Raw genomic sequence first — 19,659 nt, forward strand, 5'->3', positions numbered from 1 at the left:
TTGCCTTAACTCCATAGCCTTTCACCTAACACTCAACTCAGTTGATAGCTGAATCTTTTCCAGAAATGAGGGAGAGTGGGGACAATTATAAATGCATGAGTAAATCACTACTAGATAATTGAGTCTCCCACTTTCATACAGGATCAGGAGTTTTAAAATGCTAGAATCACATGTTAAGGATGCTGGAACATCTGCGTGATGGAGTTACACCTCTAATCATAGAAGAGAATTGCTGGAAAGGATTTTGCTCCAACCGCTGTATTTTATAGATAAGGAAATAGACCTGGAGAGGTGAACATGCTAGAATGTCAGAGAGCTGGCCTGACCCTCAGTGGTCCTTTGGTCCATTCCTTTCCAATAGGCAATCTTTCTTATGGCACTTTCAGGTTTTTTTTCCACATCTGCATGCCTCTTGCATTATTCATTCTGTTCTCTGTTTTTTTCCCCTAAAAAGACCCACATTGTAAAATTAAATATATATTTTTAAGGGATTCTATTCCTTACTATTCATGAAACTTACCATAAACAGAGAAACTGGCAAAGATGTTCCCAGCTTCCTGTGGTGCTCAGTTTTCAGACTCGGACAAGACACTAGACTGTAGCCAATCCAATCAAAGATGATGTATAGAAAGGACTCAGCAGGGCCCAGCAGTGAGCTGAACAGCTCTAGCTGGAGATTCGCCCCCTGCCATTAATTTCAAAAGTGCGCTTTGCAAGGAGGAAGTGCCTACAGCGAGTATCTCCCCTTGAAGAGCAGAGAGTCCTCCCAGAGGATCCCGGGTCTCAAACGTAAAGGCCAAAGCTACTGAGTATCAACCATCTCTGCTTACTGCCCCACTCCTCCCTAACAAGATTGACAAAGAGGCGCCTGGGAAGAGTGACGAAGGCCCAGCAAGTCTTTGCACAGGAGATCCTGGTGTTTCCCAGAGAAAACCATTTTGGGAATCCTGATAGTCAATGGCAAGCTCAGTAGTCGGTTTGCAAAAGTGGAGCTGACAGGCTTTATTTTGATTTATTTTTGAAAGGAAAGTCAGAAAAATAAAATTGGCAGCAGATACCTCAGTGAGTTCAGGGCAGACCATAGCATTTTTGTGGTATGAGTTTATGCCAGATCTCAGCTCTCCTGGGGGCTAAAGAAGGGAAATTGGCAACACGCTAGGAAGAACTAAGAGAACTGCATAGTTACCTAAATGCATACTGTAGGCTCAGAATCAAGCAGATCCGATGAGTCTGATCTGGCGGGATTGAGAAGAAGCAACTGTACAGTGTGAAAGAAAGAGACATTATCTGGCCAATTGGGGACTTCTTCTTTCCTTTAATAAGAAGGATCCCATATCCGTCCTGTTGACCTTGCCTTGGCTGTAATGAATCTTAGCAACAAATCTCAAGGAAAAATCAGTAACCATATTAAATGGAGGGTATTATCCTCCATTTTCAGCTATAACTGTCATTCTCAGACCTGTCTGTGCATTAAAATCACTTGGAGACTATTTCAAAGTACAGATTCCTTAGGCCCAACTTCTGATACAAAATCAGAATTTCCAACACTAAAGATCATAAACCTATCTAGAAAAATAGATAGAAATGCATAATTAAAGTCCTCAAGTGATCCTTAAGCCAAACACTTTAAGTCAGAGTTAGAGGCCAGCCCTGGTGTCCTCGTGGTTAAGTTTGGCGGGCTCTACTTTGGCAGCCTGGGTTCGGTTCCTGGGCACGGACCTAAACCACTTGTCTATCAGTGGCCATGCTATGACAGTGGCTCACATACAAAATAGAGGAAGATTGGCAAAAGATGTTAGCTCAGGGCAAATCTTCCTCAGCAAAAAAGAAAAGAAAAGAAAAGAAAAGTCCAAGTTGGTAAGCTTTATGATCTTAATATATTATTTCCGTTTTTAATAGTTCTATGAAACAATCTCAATTGTAAGCTTCCTGAAGTCTTTGGTGAAAACAGAGTGCAAACGAAGTGTGAGGGACGAGGCTAGAAGAAGATAGAATAGATGAGAGAGAGAGAATAGAACTTAGAGACACAAAAAAACATGTTAGACTAAGTAAGTAGCTGAATCTAACTTTAGGATCTTGGAACAGAGAAGAATTTTCTAATCTGGAGAGAGACTTCTGTTACCCATCTAAGAAATAAGTCACAGACAGCTTCTCTGGGGATTTTGTGAGACGTTCAGAGGCTCTGAAACTTTCCCATAAACCTTTTTTTTTAAACTTCTTATTTCCATATAGTGTATCCCAGAGAATCCTTTAAACAGGAAGAGTGTTTTTTCCTTTTTGTGGAGATGGAAAGATCTCCAAGAAAGAGTCTAAAGGGAGTAAAACTGGCTCCTGGGACAAAGATGAGCCATGCAACTGCGTCTCACAGCCGGGCCCTGTGAAGACAGAGGGACAAGGTCCTGGGGAGCACTGGATAAGAGCCAGGCTGGGTTATCTTCGGTTAGGCCCGTCTTGCGTGGCTCATGGGAAATGGGGTGTTGTTAATGTGAGACAAGAGCTCAAATGGGCAACTGACTGGTTTTGATTTAATTACATAGTGAGCTAGTTTCCTAAGAGCATACAACACAATCCTGTCTCCTAAACGTGGGTTTAATTTTCAACAAAACCCTTCTCACATAAACAACATGTCGTTTCTAAACCCTTATTGCCATTCCAAGAACTGCTTGCAGCCTTTCAGAAACCCATTATTTTATAATTATAATCAAGACTATTAGGACAGGACAATTTGTGCCAAAAAGCACATTTACGTTCAGAATTGTCACTTAGCACTGTCACAGAGAGGTATCATCTCTATCTCTATTTCTGTGGAAATCAAGGAAAGTAGCAGACACTGCCTTTTAAACTTTCAATTTCTAGATGGCATGGGAGTTAGCGACCTAGTCTAAATTATTCTCCAGTCACTCCTCTGACCACCCCCGGTAGAACGGCTCAGGACACCACGGCGGCTGCTACGTAGTGGAAAGAATACAGCCCCAGGAATCAGGCTGACTTGGCTGCACACTCTAATTCTCCCGTTTTCCATTGGACAATTCACTCTTGGCCTCAGTTTTTCCATCTGAGAAATGGCAAAGCTACAATTACAGCTCATTTACTTTTAACAATTAAATGAATTAATATACAGATTACAACAGTCCTGGGCATGTACCAAAAGCTTAGCAAATATTTGTTATTATTGTGATGAGTACACATGAGCTATATCACCTTGGATCAGTTACTCCTCTTTTCTGGGCATCCATTTCCTTGTTGTTAAAATGAGGAGAGTGATACTCAACTCACAGGGCAGTGTCAGCATCAGATGAGCAAACGTGGTGTCCAATGTATCTGGTCCTTTTTGATCAGCCACTTACTCCGTAGCTTTGACTTTGAGTTGAAGAGCTTGGCGATCTCCATAACAGAGCCCAGAGTATATGATGTTATGCCAACCATCTGGAAAGTCCTTAGCTATTGGAACTTCCGCTCGCAACCTCTGTGTTCAATCACAGGTCTGTGTTTCTCATCAGGAGGTCAGATCGACTAGAGCAATGAGACAGCAACCTAAGCGTGTTGTTTACAGGAAGGCCATCATCTGGTGGGCCTGATTTGTCTATTGTTAAAAATCTTTAATCACATTTATCTTTGATTTACTTTTTCCCAGGCTCTTATGGCTGTAATAGTAATATCATTAAGTAACAATAGTAATAATTCTCTTTAGTTGATGCTAATCAAAATTATAATGGTGAGATACGATGTTTATGAATTTTTGTGAGAGCAGAGTGCTCTGGGCGTAGTACAGTGTTTAAAAGTCCTGACTGTGAAGTGGAATTGGACCTACAACCTAACCTCAGAGCTGCCATTTATTAGCAGGTGACCTCGGATACATTATAGAATGAATCCAAGTATCAGTCTCCTCATTGGTAAATTGGAAATAATTAGTATCTTCCTAATTCACTGATGTGACAAAATAAAATAAATGAGACAGCACATATAAAGCCCTTACACAAAATGATTGCTCCATTAAAGGTAGTTATTGTTATTATTGTCAACGTTATCATTACAGCCAAGTGAGGTCTGCCAAGAAGGTATTATTATCCCCACTTTAGGTATTGGAATCTGAGTCTCAAGGCATTTGAATGACTTGCCCATGATCACATAACAAGTAAATGGAGAGCCGGGACCAGATCTCAGTTTCCACTCTCCCAGGTAGTTCATTGTCCACTGCACCAGGATTGTGCTCCATTATAAACGAACAGAGTATGGCTCTTGCCCCTTTGCAAATTCCAGCAGCAGCATCTGTAATCCAGGGTATCCTTCAGAGCTGGGACCCTGCTTTCTCTCTCCATTCTCGCTCCCTGAGAGTCGAATCTCTGAGTTTGACTATGGGTATGAGACTGCCTGTCTTAGAGACTTTCACGATTCCAGGTTTCCATGTCAACTTCATACCAGGCTTTGGATATTTCCTGTTCTTAAGGCAGCCCCTTCAAGTAGGTAAATTTAGAGCTGTGCTGTGCCTCCCCTTCATTCTCTATTTTACCCTATAGTAGCTCTGTGGCATAGGAGAGATTTATTCATGCTATTCAAGAAAACAAACTGAAATTAAAGAGATTTAGAAACTCGTTCAAAATTATATTGTGAAGGTGTGGCAGAACCAGGGTGCAAACCCAAGTCTGATGTATGCATCTGCTAGACTAGTAGCTACATAAAGAAGTCCATATAAGAGGCTTTTTTTAATCTGCACCCCTTATATTTAGTAACAAGAGCTAGGATACTCCATGGGAAGAATATAACAAGCCAAACTTTCCAGCCACTCCTGATTTTTCAAAGCATCTATATTCTTCTTCAGTTGGTAAAATATGAGCATTCTAGGTCCTAGGTTGAAATTTTAAGTCTCAACCTCTCAGTGATTTGGGTCCTCTCATTTAGCCAAGCTAAAAGAAGGAGACTAACGGTGCCAGGAGAAAATTCAGTCCAAGGGGCATGCTGTGTTGCTCCTCCTCCGGACAGTCCAACTGAAATTCTGTGTCAAGGGGCATTGCTAAAGTCAGTGAACCCAGACTGTATCAGCTAAACCTTCTTTCAAGTTGATTTCCAGTGACACATCCCTGCCATTTAACGAAGACATTGAAAGGAAGTCTTATTTAAAACCATATGGCAGAAAGGATCACTGAGTGAAGGATGGGTGGGCATTGCTATAAATACAGAAACAGTTGGGCCTAACTGGAAGGCCCTCTGGATGGGCCTATTTGCATGAAAGTCCTGGGAGCCTCATGGAAAAGAATTTACTCGGTTGGGAAAGAGAATTGAAGTGGCAAAGGCTTAGTCTATCACTGTCGGAGCAAATGGTTGATTTCCAGCACTGCCTGATGTCTCTTACACACCTCATCCTTCAGCCCAACACCCATCCTTCGGCTCAACCTTTATATCTGGGTTCTAGAGTTGAACCCCCACCATAGCAAAGAGAAAATGAAAACAAAGAGGAGTAGCATTCAAAGTTCTGTAAGAAATAGGACGAAGGCATTAGAGAAAGCATCTAACGTAGTTGGCTTTTAATATCAGAGTGGGTTTAAATCCCACTTTTGTCATTTACTAGCTGTGTGACTTTGGATAGGTTACTTACAGTCTCTGAGTCTTTGTTTCCTATGGATAATAATGCTGATATTACTAGTGCCCATTCTTAGACATGGAGTAGAAATCTAAATTAAATATCCTACATAAAGGAGTACCATAAGGCATAAAAATAGCCATTAAGGATAACTATTACAAGAGAAATCCTCTTCCTTGCTTCTGCAAAGTAACTTTTGGAATACTTGGAGTTAAGGAGCCGAGTGGAGGCCGTGGTTGAGAACATCCACGCAGACAAAACAGGAGACAGCTGTGGAAGTGTAGAGTCCCAGGGACCGCATGGGCAGCAGAGAACTCTGGTCTGGGACTTAGTGGCCTTGACTGGGAGGCACAGAAGACGATAACCTTGTAGAGATGATTCTTCACTCAGTCATCGATTCTTCAGTTAAACAGGTGTGTCTGTCTACCACGTGCAGCAGTGGAGCTCTGGGCTGGGGAGGCAGAGGATGTACAGACAGGCTCTCTGCCATCACGGAGCTCTGTCACTCTTGTGAGGACTCTTGTGAGTTCACACAAGACCCTCCAGGAAATTCTAGATTTCTAGAAAGGTTGTACAGTCTGGGTTTCTGACAACCCCAAGGGTAGAGGCCGAGTCAGAAAGAAACTGCCTAATGACAGCTGCAGCCCTCCTGTGCTCCCACAGGCTGGGAAAACAGCAGTTACTAAAATGCTCTTATTGAAAAAGAACACTCAATACTTCTCCCTGTGTCCCCTTATAAAGTCCCAGAGGATTACTCACCCATAAAAAGTGTCCCTGGTATTGAACATATATTATCTCTGATGCTTACAACAGCTTTACAGACTAAGATTTGACCCTCATGTTATATTTGAGTTAGCTGGACTCTCAGAGAGGTGAAGTGCAAGGCACACACGGGAAGTGCTGCAGGTGAGCTTTCTCTAAAAGCCACACCATCCAAAACCCCGGGGGGTCTCTCGGCAGTTAGGACAGGAGAACACTGCACTGAGGTTTACTCTGAGTGTCTTTCTTGCCTCTTTTTGTCCAGATTTTTTTGTTCTTTGTCCAGATTTTCTAGTTCTACCAATCTTATGTCCCTGTGTACTTGGTTTGAATCTCCTTCATGTCCTTTATGGAAAGACATGTGTTATAAGTAAATCATTCAGTATATATAATGTATATATGCATATGTATTTGCCTAATGATTCACGGTTTCAGTGAAAAACCCTTGACTAGAGTCAACCACACAGAGGACGGCAAGGGTTTCACTTCTCGTTTTGCCAACTTTAAGCCTGAAGCAATGGGGTAGAGTGGAAAGCGAGCTGCCCTGCAAGGCTGGAGGCCCAACTTCAGGCCCTGCCACTTGTTTCTTCTGTGGCCTATCAGCAATAAATTTACTTCCTTGAACTTCACGTTTCATGTCAGTAAAATGGGGAAACTAATTCTTAACCTGCTAACTCACCTGGAGAAGAAGAGATTTAAATGTGATTATAATTATGTGAATATGTTCCAAGTTGTAGGGTATTACGCAAATTTAAGGCATTCTAAGTAGTATGAATTTCCCTCACTTCCAGTCTTCATCTCTCTTTAATCCAGAGAATTTCAGTGGATTCAAAGGACCTATTCCTAGGCCTGACTTTCCTCTTTCTTCTCCTTCTGTTTCTGTCATGTTGTTTCTTTCTTTCCTTGTCTACTTCAACTTCTTTTGAGAATTCCCATTTTGGGCATTCCTATGTGGGAGAGGGGACTAATGGGAAGGAGGCCAGTATCAGTTCTGTATACAGGAAACAGTCGTATTGTGACTTTCCTCCTTGGAGTCTTGCATGTTTCTTAGAACTAACACACATCTGCAGAATGCATACGCAATATGAACATGGGCGCACTCACATATAGCCTGGACCTACCCATGCTATGCAGACATTTGTATATAAGCAATCACGTACAAACTAAAAGTAGAGAACGTCTCTGGAGCAGCCGTAGACATCCCGATCAAATGCGCATATTCCCCTTACAATACAATCACACTCTCTTCCATGCAGACAAGACCACACAGACACACACGCTCTTGCGTACACACAAACATGGACGGGAACGTGTAGAGGCGTGTACACAAATACATACATCCTCTTTCGCTAGCATGTAAGACCTATAAACGCACCCAGGTGTGTTCAGCAACTCCAACCACGTTCAGACCAAAATACGCTCTGAAACACTCAGTCACAAACACACTCCTGACTGTGACCATATTTCCAGTTTTTGACAACTGCGTTTTCCAAATGTCCTCACTGCTCTTTCTTTGAACGTGCCCATTCTGGGACAGTTGGATGAGTGTGCTTTTCTGAGAACGCCCCTGACGTGACCCACCTTAACGTGAAGGACATCATTTTCTCAGTGATAAAGTCTACTCTTTCCTCAATGTTGTTATGGAGTGATACCCAACAGGAAGCAGCAATGTGTGCTCCCCACCTTGAACCATTTCACAATCCCCTGAGAGATTCAATGTCCCATCAAACAATACTCACTTGCTGTAGAAGAAACCTTTGTTGCCACTCTTGTCATGTGGTCACCCCAGCCATATCAGCCCATATGTTTCTGGGATCATCAAGAAGAGCTGACCTCCTGAGGTCATCCTACCTCTTGCCCTGCCTCTGGCCCAAATTGCTCATTATAAGACCAGGAAGTTGGACTTGTCTCCATCTATTACAATAAGTGCCACTTTCAACCAAATTATTTTAATGTTACCTTCATGACAGCCGTAACTTAGTAGGCAATAACTTCAGGATGACATCAAGTACTAAAGTGACAGAGTGTATTTTACATATTTGCTTGAAAGATAGTGGTTAAATATGGATATTTCTAACATGTCTCTCTCTAAAAACCTTATTTATGATAAGCGTTTATAGAGAAGACGTGAAAAATGAGAACTGGACTTATAAAAACAAAGATATATCAGGGACTAAATAAATAGAACCTGCTATTTATTAATAAATAGAGCACGCTAAAGAATGACCAGGATGTTTGTGAATATGTATTAATCAGATTTCCTTAGGAATTAGTCGTAAGAGTTTAACCTTCATAAGGAAACTGCCTTAAAGAGGAGGGAGGATCTGAATCAGGAGCCTTATGAGTCATCAAGTAAAATTTAAATTGTGTTCAGTAGAAAAGGGAAAATTGAACAGAGACGCTGTTCAGTTGAAAGTACCAAAACTGCTTTGTTTTGTTTTAGGATGGCTAAGATGTCAAAGATGAGATGGTTTCCATTCAAAAGACTTGGGAGACGATGTCCTTTTCTGAACTCACTGGGGCCCAGTCTCTCAGTTCTGATTCATTTTGATGGGGTAAGAGTTGAGTTGACTTTCCCTGGTGCGGACTCCTTAGCTGACTTGGTTAAAACATCCCCCTGGAGGTTCTGTATTTTAGCACGGCATTTATTCCCTCTGCACTGTAAACTCAATGGGATTAGCAGTCCTGTGTATCTTGTGCATCTTGTGTATCATGTTGCAGCATTTAATAGTTGTTAACTGAACAAGTATTGGGTCCAGCTGGGCAAGAAGCACCTCAGGAGTTTTTCCTCCTCAGGTAGAGGTTTCTGCATCATGTTGTCTGCTTTCTGCTGCATCTGCTGTTCCTGCTGGACTCCACGGTTTACCATCCAGCAAGGCTTTCCTGAGTCGTCTCCAGAAGATGTGCCGCCCCAGGACACTGTCCTCCCACTCCAGGTAAGTGTTCCTGTTGAGAAGGCGATACAGCTCCACCTGCTGCCGGAGCAGGGACTTCTCCAGCTTGTGCAGGACGATGAAGATGATGCCAGCACGACTGCTCAGAAACTGCCAGGTCTGGGCAATCTCATACTCAAAGATACACCATCGGCTCTGAATGAAGTGCTGGGACACCACGACAATAACTTTCCGGCTTTTGTGGAAACCTTCCTGGATGATGTTGGCAGCGATGGCCACACCAGGAATGAAGTCTCTGTAGTGAAGGCAGAGTTGAAAGGGGGGCACCCCCTCCTCCAAGTTCTTTACCAATTCATTCCTCACCCAGTCTTCGTCCTGGCTTGAGTAGATAACAAAGGCATCATAGATGCTTTCACCTCTCCCATACTTTTTGCAGCCAGCAAGAAGCATCAGGTGGAAATAGAACTTATAGACCAGAACTGCTATGACAGAAACCACGAGTATACTGAAAACTGACCCGCCAACGATAGTCTTGCTAATCTGACAGGTGGCATTGTTAAAACCCAGCACGGGCATGCCCCGCATCTGTAAGGGTATTGCACACACCAAGTGTTCAACTTCCACCAAGAGCTGCCTCTGGTCCTTGACCCACTGCAGGAAACTCTGGTATTCACAAACACAAGCAAAGTCATTTTGAGTAAGATTTAAGGAAGCTAGACTACTTGGAAAATGCTGCAGTTCTTGCCACTTGAAGGCCACAATACGATTAAAACTGCAATCCAGAATCTGGAGGGAATGGAGAGGTTTGTAAGGAAGCGTATCCAAGAACAGGAGGTTATTGTGACTCATATTTAACACCCGAAGTCGAGGGAGTAAGCAAAATGCCTCCTGGGACACCTGTTCCAGGTTACACTTAGAAAGGTCCAGGGTGGTCAGGTTAGTCATCTCTCTGAAGACATTTGGAAGGAAGTTGTCCTTAAAAGAATTGCCAGCCATTTTCAAGACTTGGAGGCTGACCAAGCCATCAAAGATGCCATGGAAGACAACTCGGGTGTGAGTGTAAGAAATATCAAGATAACGGAGGTTTTTGAGGGATAAGAATACTGGAAAATCACTGGCCTGTTTCAAAGTGGAATGCTGGAAATCCAGATGTTCTAGTTGCTCTAAGCCCATGAAGTTTGAACTCATGGAAATAACATCATTGAAGCTCAGATCTAAATGCTTCAGTCTGGTTGTCTTCAAATCAGCCTCAGAACAGCAGGACTTGAAACTCAAGCGATTTCTGCTGAGATCTAGAAACTCAAGGCTTGGTAGCTTAACTTCATTAAAAGATTTCATATCTTTGTTGGAAGTGAAAACCAACCTTTTGAGAGAGGTGAGCTCCAATGTGGGAAATCCTTCAATTCTACAGTTAACCAATTCGAAGTCTTGCCATCCGAAACCTTTAGGAAAATCTTTTAGATTGCCTAAATCCAGACTCACCAGAGAAATTTTAGAAATATTTGCCAAACAATTAAGTAAATCAATAGAATCCTTTGAGCTGTAATTATCAATGTATGCTAACCGGAATTCTTCAATCGTCAAATTGTGCAGTCCGTGCAGGGCAGATGTGTCAAATCTTTCCAATTTCCTTTCATTTTTAAATTCTCCCAGAACCAACCGATTGACTTTTAAACCAGCCAGTCCTTGAATACAAGATTTCATTACATCTATACTATCAAAATTACTTCTCAAAGTCAGTTTATGGAGCTTAATTTCTTTAAAGGCATCTGGTTGGATAAACTCTAAAGGATTCAGGGACAAGTCTAAAGAAAGATTGAGTAAGGGCGTTTGATGTAGCACACGCAAGTCTTCATGAGAAATATTTTGGATCTTGTTATTGGAAAGGTCCAAGTGCTCCAGGTTGGGCATTTTAGAAAAATACTCGGGTAACTTGAAGGAATGGATAAGATTATGAGCCACATTAAGCTCCTTCAAGGTCTTGAGATGTCCAATGGGGAACTTCTCTAGAGATGAAAGCTTTGTCTCCACGGCCACCAGCGTCTGTAAACTGGAGAGTCCAGAAAAGGCTCCCAGGGCTAAGCTCCTGATAGGATTTCCTGTCAATATCAAGGTGGAGAGATGGTTGAGGCCCTGATATGCATCATCTTCAATCATCTCAATTTCACACCTGCAGGGAAAGGAGATACAGATTATATAATACTTCTGTTTAATAAAAACCCAAAATAGAATAACAATCCCAGCTCTTCACACATATGTGACATGCTATATGACTGTACATACGTAAAGATATCAAGCAAAGCAGATGATAGAATGAGCAAATAAGAAGCTCTGAAGATTCGGGATTATCACACTGGCCACAATGACAAACTCTTTTTATCACACTGGCACACATGCTAAGCAGAGGCAGCACATCCATCAGAAGGAAATCAGTTAAAGATTAATCATTGGGACACAGGGAGATTGTGTGGCTGATAGAGTATGTAACAGCCTTGGATCAGCTTTAACCATTTCCTGCCTCACAAATTATAATTAGACATCCAATTACTAAAGATGATACAGATAGTCATTAGTTGTTAGGCATGATAAATGTCTGGTGAACGTCAATCTCAAAGATATAAAAAAGAGAGAATTTACATCAAGAGATGTAGACAAGGAGGATTAAAGCAGGCTTCTCTGAAAACACATAAGTTGAAATCTGAAAGATGTGTTGGAATTAACAAGAAAAGGAAGAGAGCTAAAGAGCAGATACAAAAGCCCCAGGTAGGCAGCAGCCATGATATGTGGAGGAACGGTGAGAAACAGCTTCTAGGTCTGGAGTACAGAGAGGGATGTGGAGGGCTGTGAGTTGGGGTTGTAGAGAAAGGAGGTTACAAAGAAGGCAGAGGCTTGCAGATCAGATAAAGGATTTTGAATTTTATCCCAAGAGAAATGGAAACCGTGCAATATGCAATGTTCATAGAGGTATCCTAGAGTCAAGGCTCTCATCTAGCCAACTAACCATGAGCTCATGGTAAACTCTTGCTGGCACTAGAAGTGTATGCCAGGTACAGTTTGCAAATGAGTCCTCTCCTAGTCCAACCTGCATTATGTGTGCAGTCTTCCCCACTTGCTCTATCCCCTTCAGGAGGTTTATGGGTAAAATAAGCATTTCGGTCCAAGCTTTTGTTATTGGTTGATAACTGCATAGAGGGTAGTGGGTGCAGTAGAAAGAATGAAAGAAGAGGGGGCAAGACCTCTGAGTTCTGGTGCCTCTGTTGATCTCTCATACCATGCCATCTTGGGAACTCCTTTTCCTGTCTGGGCCACAGTTATCACGTTTCTAAACGAGGCAGCTAAACTTGGTTATTTCTCAAGTTCCTTTCAGGTGTATGATTTTATAGCCCATAATCTTATATGTATATTGATCCATGCATCAGGCAAGGCCAGAGGGGTCTTGCTGTGGCTCTGTGTCATCAAAGGGGCTTCATCCCTTTAGAGAAGCAGAGTATTAAGATGAAGAGAACATTTAACTTGGAAGCAGGGGATGTGAACTTAAATCTCTGGGCTGTTGCCAACAGGCTATGTGAATGGAGGTAGATCACTCGAACTCTCCAAGCCTCAGTTTCCTCATCTATAAAAAGGAAAAAATATATCAATAGGTTTCCATAGGAAAGAAAGGGCTGTTTGATCTATCACAAAGCATACTTAGAGGACTAATTGAGTTACTGTATGTGAACACTGTGAAGCAACATGAAAAGGCAAAGGATATCTATTGTACTATTGTCTGTCCTTGCCCTGATTCAGAATCTCCTACTGGCTAAGCAGAGGGGGCGCTGGCCTCTAAGCACATATTTAAGGCCTCGGAGGGAAGTTCCTTGGGTACATGGTGGATGGAAGATGAATTATAAGGGAGCTTTTTTGATGAGAAACTACCTGTTGTTTAGAAAAGGGGAAAGGATGGTCTGTCTACCTTAGAAAACTGAAATTTAGAATCTAATGAAATGCTATAATAATATTTTATACTTATAAAGTATACTTTATAATCTTTTTAATATATATATATAGCATGTTAACATTCATGATCACATTTAACCTGTGGGCAATTCCATCATTTCCATTTCACAGATGTGAAAACTGAGACTCAGGGAGATGAAGTGATGTGCTTCAGGCCGCATGGTCATAAATGGTGGAGGAGGCCCTGGCTCAGGTCTTCTGACCCCCACAGGGCTCTATGATCTACACCATTGCCTTTAAGATGCTCCATCTTCCTTTTGTTATACTCCATCAATACCCGAGTTAGAGCATAAAACCTCAGATGCTCACTCTTCTGCAGAAATATCTGCTTGAAAGAGGATTTTCCTACTATGCTCTTAGTCTTTATTAAGAATTTCTATTATAAAAAAACTAGGTATAAAATGTTTCTGCATTTTTCATACACTCTTACAGAGAATATGGTCCATTATCTAATCCCTTTTTAAATAAGTCCCCTGATGATGAAAACAACTTCAGGGTTCAATTTCCCCCCAAAATAATGCCAATAACTTAACCTGTCCTAATGAATGTTATATTCTCTGCATCAGAGAAGAAAATTGTAGTCATGTTCCATGCCCACATCAGATCTTCTCCTTTGATCTTGTCATCTTTCTCCTTGGGTTACTTGTATTTTCTTAATTCCCTATCCTCTACTCCACCTTCAATATTCCAGACAGTATTTGAATTCCATTTATTTCAAGGAGTCTTTCTTGACTACCCACCACAGACAAGGCCCCTCTTCTGAACAACACCATGTGTTGCCTCCAGTTTGCCCATAGCTTATCACCTGCTGCTATATATTACCATCCTTATCTCAGGTTCAAAATCCAAAATCAGAACCAGGTAATAACTTATTGAATTCCTACTATGTGCCCAGCACCATGCTTAGGATTTTAACATATTAACTCTTTCAAGTGGATATGCCCTCCTTGATAGCTGGGGTTGTTAGATATCAACATACTCTTGTTTCCTAGCAAAGTGCACGGCATATGGCAAGTCGTCAATAATATCTACTGATGAAAGAACTTGAGACAATTTTCTCTCCTGACTTACAAGAAAATTCAAAGATAGAATTATCCTTAGAAACTACCTCTCATCCAAGTGCTCATCTAAAAGATAAAGAAACTGAGACTTGGAGATGGGAGGTGGCTTGTCCAGAGTTGCATAGCAAGTAAGACATCTACTAAATGAAAGAAAGAGTGAACGAAGATGAGACTCCACCAACCAGGCTTTCTGGCTTAAGAATAAAATGACAGAACAGTAAACATTTCACCTTGTGTAGGGTACAAAAGCTCATTAATTACCTGGACAAATCCAGCACCTGCAGTTCTGGGAAGTTGGAGAAGCTATGGCTGCCTAACTCCTTCAAGGGGTTAAAGCTCAGGTCCAGTTCCTTGGTTGATGTGGGGATGTTCTCAGGGATTTTGTAGAGATTCAGGTCCATGCATTGGTAAGTAGTGTTAGGAACCACCTGCAACAATCATACGTTAGATGCAGTGTCATACTGCATGCACCTCAATAGACTGCCCTTTTATCTCCCCTCTCCTGAGCCAGGGTCTGGGAGGCTTCTAGTACAAGCACAAAGGTCAGTCTTTCATCCATCCATCCTTCCAGTCATCCATCTGGCCATCCACTCATCTATCCATCCATCCATCCAGTCAACCTTCTTTCATCCATCCATCCATCCATCCATCCATTCAGTCCTCCATCTGGCCATCTGTTCATCTATTCATCCATCCATCCATTCATTTATCCATTCACTTCATACTTATTAAACATCTTACTCTAGATTAATTAAGGAAAGAGCACTTACTATGTACCCAGTGGTCTAACTTCTACTATAACAATGGTAGTATCTAGCAAGAAGCAGTGGAGTCAAGTGATAAAGAGCTGAGGCTCTGGAGTCCAAAAGTTCAGGGTTTCACCCCAAGCTCTTCCATGTGATTTGGGGCAAGGTTGTTTTTTTTTTTTCCCTAAATACCATCTCTCCCCTCTCACAGTGTACAGCCTTGGGGAGACTGCTAGTCAAGGTGTCTAGACCTCCCTTGGTCATTGCTCAATTTTTGCCAATTGCATTCTCTCCCTTGGCTCATTGTACTTCGAGCAAGTGATCTAGAAATGGGGAGAAACCTTTGGTGTGCATGGACTCCAGTGGTGGAAGCTAGTAAATGAGGTCAAGTGCTATATGCTGCCTTGGTTCCTGTGCTGGTTTCTATCATACTTTCCCAAATTCTTTATAAGTCTTATTCTCTATCCTCCCACTTAATTTCTGAATTCTCTAATTTCTTTAACAAAATTCCTCGCTTAAACTCAGCTAATTTTAGTTTTCTGTTGCTTAAAAACCAATAGAATCTGTTCAAAGGATTCAATGAGATAAGGTGTTTAAAGAGATGATCTCAAAGCCTATTAGAGTGTAAATGATCAAGAAATGTTAACATTGATTATTATTGGCTATTATTAATCCCTTACTATATGTTGGCACATTTCTTATATAGTATATGCTTTAATTTAATCCTCAAATAAATCTTTTAAAGAAGAAGAATTCAGAGAGATGAGAGATGAAGTAATATGCAGATAGTCCCACAGGCCATCTGTGCAGTTCCTTACATCATTCATATGTCTGCGTAAATGTTACTTTCATAGGAGCCTCCCAGACATTGTCTAATAGAGGATGATGCCAGGACCTCTTCCTTACCCTCTTTTATCCTCATTCATAGGATGTATCACTGTCTCACGTGACGTTGCCCATGTGGCTGTTCCATGTGTATTGTTCATTTCTCTCACTAGATTGTGAGCTTTGATAGTCTTGCTCTCTGCTAGGTCTCCAGCACTCAGAATGGTGTCTGGCAAACGGCTGAGGCTTAACAAATATTTGCCGAATAAGTGAATGAATAATTGATGGAATGGAGTTTTGTTTAAATCCAAATTGCACACCTTTTCTGCTAAGTGCTGTGGGCAGTACAGAGACCAACGTGATGTGGCTCCAGACTACAATGAGCTCACAACCTAGATAAGGGTTCAGAGAGGGGCACAACTCACACCACTGAGAAGGACCATTAACCAGGCTTGGGAAAAATTTCTTTTGGTTCAGAAAAGGTAGACATCAATTCTGGATCCAGGGATCGGAGGAGGCTTCTGAGAAAGAGAAGATTTCCAAGTGGGTCTTGCAGGATGAGTAAGATTTGGATACATGGAAAGAGGAAAAAGGAGAGAACCATGGAAGGAGGGGTGCAAAACTTTTTCAGATTAGCTAACAGCTGGTGGGAGTGATGAAACTAAAGTCAGAGGGGAAGCAAGAGCCAGATCAAGAGGGGCTCGTGCCTTGTCCTGTGGCAATACTTTTCATCACTTAACACATAAATTGAGCAACTACTATGTGCTAGGTGCTGGGATATAGTGATAAATAAAATCAGCAACGATCTTGCCCTCTTACAGACTCCATTTTGAAGAGGAAGACAAACAATGAACAAAAAAAATCAGAAAATGAATAATGATGTGCTATTAAAAAAGATAAAGCCACACAGGAAATTAGAGAAAAAATATGTGAGGTGGGGAGTTCTATATGTGGTGATCAAGGAAGACTTCCTGGAGGAGATGACATTGAAGCAGAAATCTGAATAAAGGGAGGGATTAAGCCATGAAACTATCTAGGGCTGCACTGTCTAGTATGGTAGCCACTAGCTACACACAGCTGTTGAGCACGAGAAAGGTGGATAGTCTAAACTGAGACATACGGTAAATGTAAAATGTATACTAAATCTCAAAGACTTAGAAGCAAAGAAAAAATGTAAAATAGCCTATTAATAGTTTAGTATATATTACATTTTGAAATAATATTTTGAATATACTGGGTTAAATAAAAATATTATTAAAATTAAATTCACCTTTTTCTTTTTATTTTTTTAACGTGCCTACTAGAAGATTTAAAGCTATGTTTTAAATACCTAATTTAGTTAAAATTTAATTAAGTCAGTTAAATCAAAACTCAGTTAAATTTGTTATTTAAATTTAAATAATATCATGTGGCCCACATGATATTACCATAGGGCACCAATGACCTAGGGGAAGAGCATTCTAAGCTAGAGGAAATAGCCAGTGCAAAGGCTCTGAGGTAGGAAGTGGTCCTGATAGCAGCAGAGAGTTATTATAAGTTTTTAAGAAGGGTAATTTGTTAGAACGGAGACTCAGGAAAAACAACGACAACAAATAAACAACAAACAAAAATCTGCAGAGCGGATTAAAGGAAGCTGGCTATGGAGTCTGGGGACCAGTCAGTATCCAAGAGTTAAGGCCAGGGGAATGGAGCACCTGCCCTTGGGTGCCACTGAGGGATGGGCAACGTTGGGCAGGCTTTGGAGACTGAGAGACTAGGGGGCGTGGAGAGAGGGAGGAGCCAAGAGTGGAGGTGACCTTGATTGGAGGATCAATGCCCATTAACCTCACAGCAAAAGGGGCACAGAGAGGAGGATGAGAAGCAGGGAACTGGGGAACAGAGGACTTGCAGATGACAAATTTGTTTTTGGGACATATTAACGGACGCTATTTTCCCATGTCCTCAACTTACAGGACTTGGGCTGGTTTTGCTTTTCTTGTTTCTAACCCTGCCACACCCTAAGTCCCAGGACAATCTTTTGGCTGTTTGGTTCCCTCACAGGCTGCCAAAGCCATCGTGAAGTCCACGCAGGGGAAAACAAGAGAGACCCAGCACGAATGAGATTCCCAGCCAGCCGGTTGGTGTTTCACAGAGAAAGAAACCCCTGGATTAGCAGACATTTTACATCTTTCCCTCTCTTTTCTTTCCTTCTCTCCTTATCTCTCAGTGCCTCTTTCTCTCTCTCTCTCTCCTTTTCTTCTCCCATCTCTTTCCTTTTCATCCTTTAGACAGAACTATGACTAGATTCAGAAGTCTGAAATCCACTTCGAAAGTTCTTTCTATTAAGAAACGGAAAGCCATCTTCTCCCTGAGATTGAAAGGGGCAGTGACTGCTCGAAGCTGAGTGTACAAAGCACCAGTGGGAAGCAGTGACAGGCAGCAGCCTTCCTACAGCTCTCTACTGAACAAGGCATTATTATAATGATGTTATAGGTGTGAGAACTAGTCTGAAAGGAGGTTTAGTAACTTCTTCAAGGTCACACAGCCCAGAAGTTGAAGAACAGTTATTTTACACAGTTCTATCTGACCTAAAGCCCCTATTAGCACTTAAAGTCCTAAATAGGATCTTACCCCATGGGCTGCCTGTTAATGCCCGGCAACCGCAAATTATTTGGTCCCTGTGCCTTCTCAAGTCTTTCCAGTAATTTGAATCCTTTTAGTAAGTGAAACTAACCAGGGCCCGTAGCGGCACATTCTGGGCAGAGAGCAGCTTTTCAGAAGCAGGGGGAAGCTCACAAGAGATGAGCTGACCCCACCACATACCTGCACGCAAGGGTCCCAGCTCTCGGGTCTCAGGCAGGAGAGGAAGGCCATGGCTGGGATCAGAGTCCCAGCCAGGCGGGTGGGCGGCATCATCCTGGCATTTTCTGTGCCCAGAAGGGGCCCTGTGAAAGCATGACGCACCGTAACAGCCTGCCCGCCGGGGCAGCCTCGGAGCTGCTGCTGTGTTCTCTCCCCTGCTCGGTGCCCCACGGTAATGACTGTATTCAAAGCAGTGCTGGCTTAAGGGGCCAGAGGAAGTGAGAGCGGCAGCCTTAGCATTCTGGACTTTTGTTTCTCTAATATTTATCTTCCTCGTCACAGGAGGGGAAGTTAGAAGAAGAAGAAAATGTTCGCAGACCAGGGGCTGGAGTGACGTGAGAGGAAGCTGGCTTTTATCCCAGGGAGTCATCTGACCTGGGGGGTAAGTGAACTCAGGAAAATAATCAGACCAGTCCAACCGTTTATGTAACTACTTAGGATGGTGACTTCAATTTTCTTTTAGCAGTGGAAAGTTACTGTCTATATTAATTTCCTCGGGCTGCCATAACAAAGTACCGCAAACTGGGGGCTTAAACAACCGAAATTTATTTCCTCACTGTTCTGGAGGCGAGAAGTCCAAGATCAAGGTGCCAAGCAGGGTCGATTTCCTCGCAGGCTCTTTCTTTGGTTTTGAGATGGCCATCTTCTCCCTGTGTCCTCACGTGGTCTTCCCCCTGTGTGTGTCTGTGCCCTAATCTCCTCTTCTGATAAGGACACCAGTCCTCTTGGATTAGGGCTCACCCATGTGAATTCATTTTTCCTTAATTATTCGTTTGAAGGCCATACTCTAAATACAGTCACACTCTGAGCGACAGGGGTCAGGACTTCAACACACGAATTTTGTGGGGACAGGATTTAGCCCACAGGGCTGTCCAATCTTGTGAAATCTTGTAAAGAAACTCACAGTTATAAAACTGATTGAAAATAAAGCCCCAGTGAAACACAGTTTGAAAAGTACA

The 19,659-nt window shown here is 42.1% G+C and overlaps 1 protein-coding gene across 2 annotated transcripts; it reads right to left on the minus strand.

Moving 5' to 3' along the window:
• Window positions 1-8,270: 8,270 nt before the first annotated feature.
• Window positions 8,271-19,400, minus strand: TLR4 (toll like receptor 4). 2 transcript variants are annotated; one of them, XM_014830402.3, is made up of 3 exons: window positions 18,662-19,400; window positions 14,550-14,716; window positions 8,271-11,401 (listed from the first exon to the last, which is right to left on the minus strand). In XM_014830402.3, exons 1-3 carry the CDS (start codon window positions 18,752-18,754, stop codon window positions 9,130-9,132), a joined length of 2,532 nt encoding a protein of 843 aa, XP_014685888.3. In that variant the 5' UTR covers window positions 18,755-19,400; the 3' UTR covers window positions 8,271-9,129. The 2 variants fall into 2 exon arrangements, with proteins under 2 accessions (XP_014685888.3, XP_044634876.2); XM_044778941.2 differs by lacking the exon at window positions 14,550-14,716 and having other exon boundaries at window positions 18,662-18,975.
• Window positions 19,401-19,659: the final 259 nt, after the last annotated feature.

Source organism: Equus asinus, chromosome 10 (assembly GCF_041296235.1).
Source record: "Equus asinus isolate D_3611 breed Donkey chromosome 10, EquAss-T2T_v2, whole genome shotgun sequence".
NCBI classification, from domain to species: domain Eukaryota; kingdom Metazoa; phylum Chordata; class Mammalia; order Perissodactyla; family Equidae; genus Equus; species Equus asinus.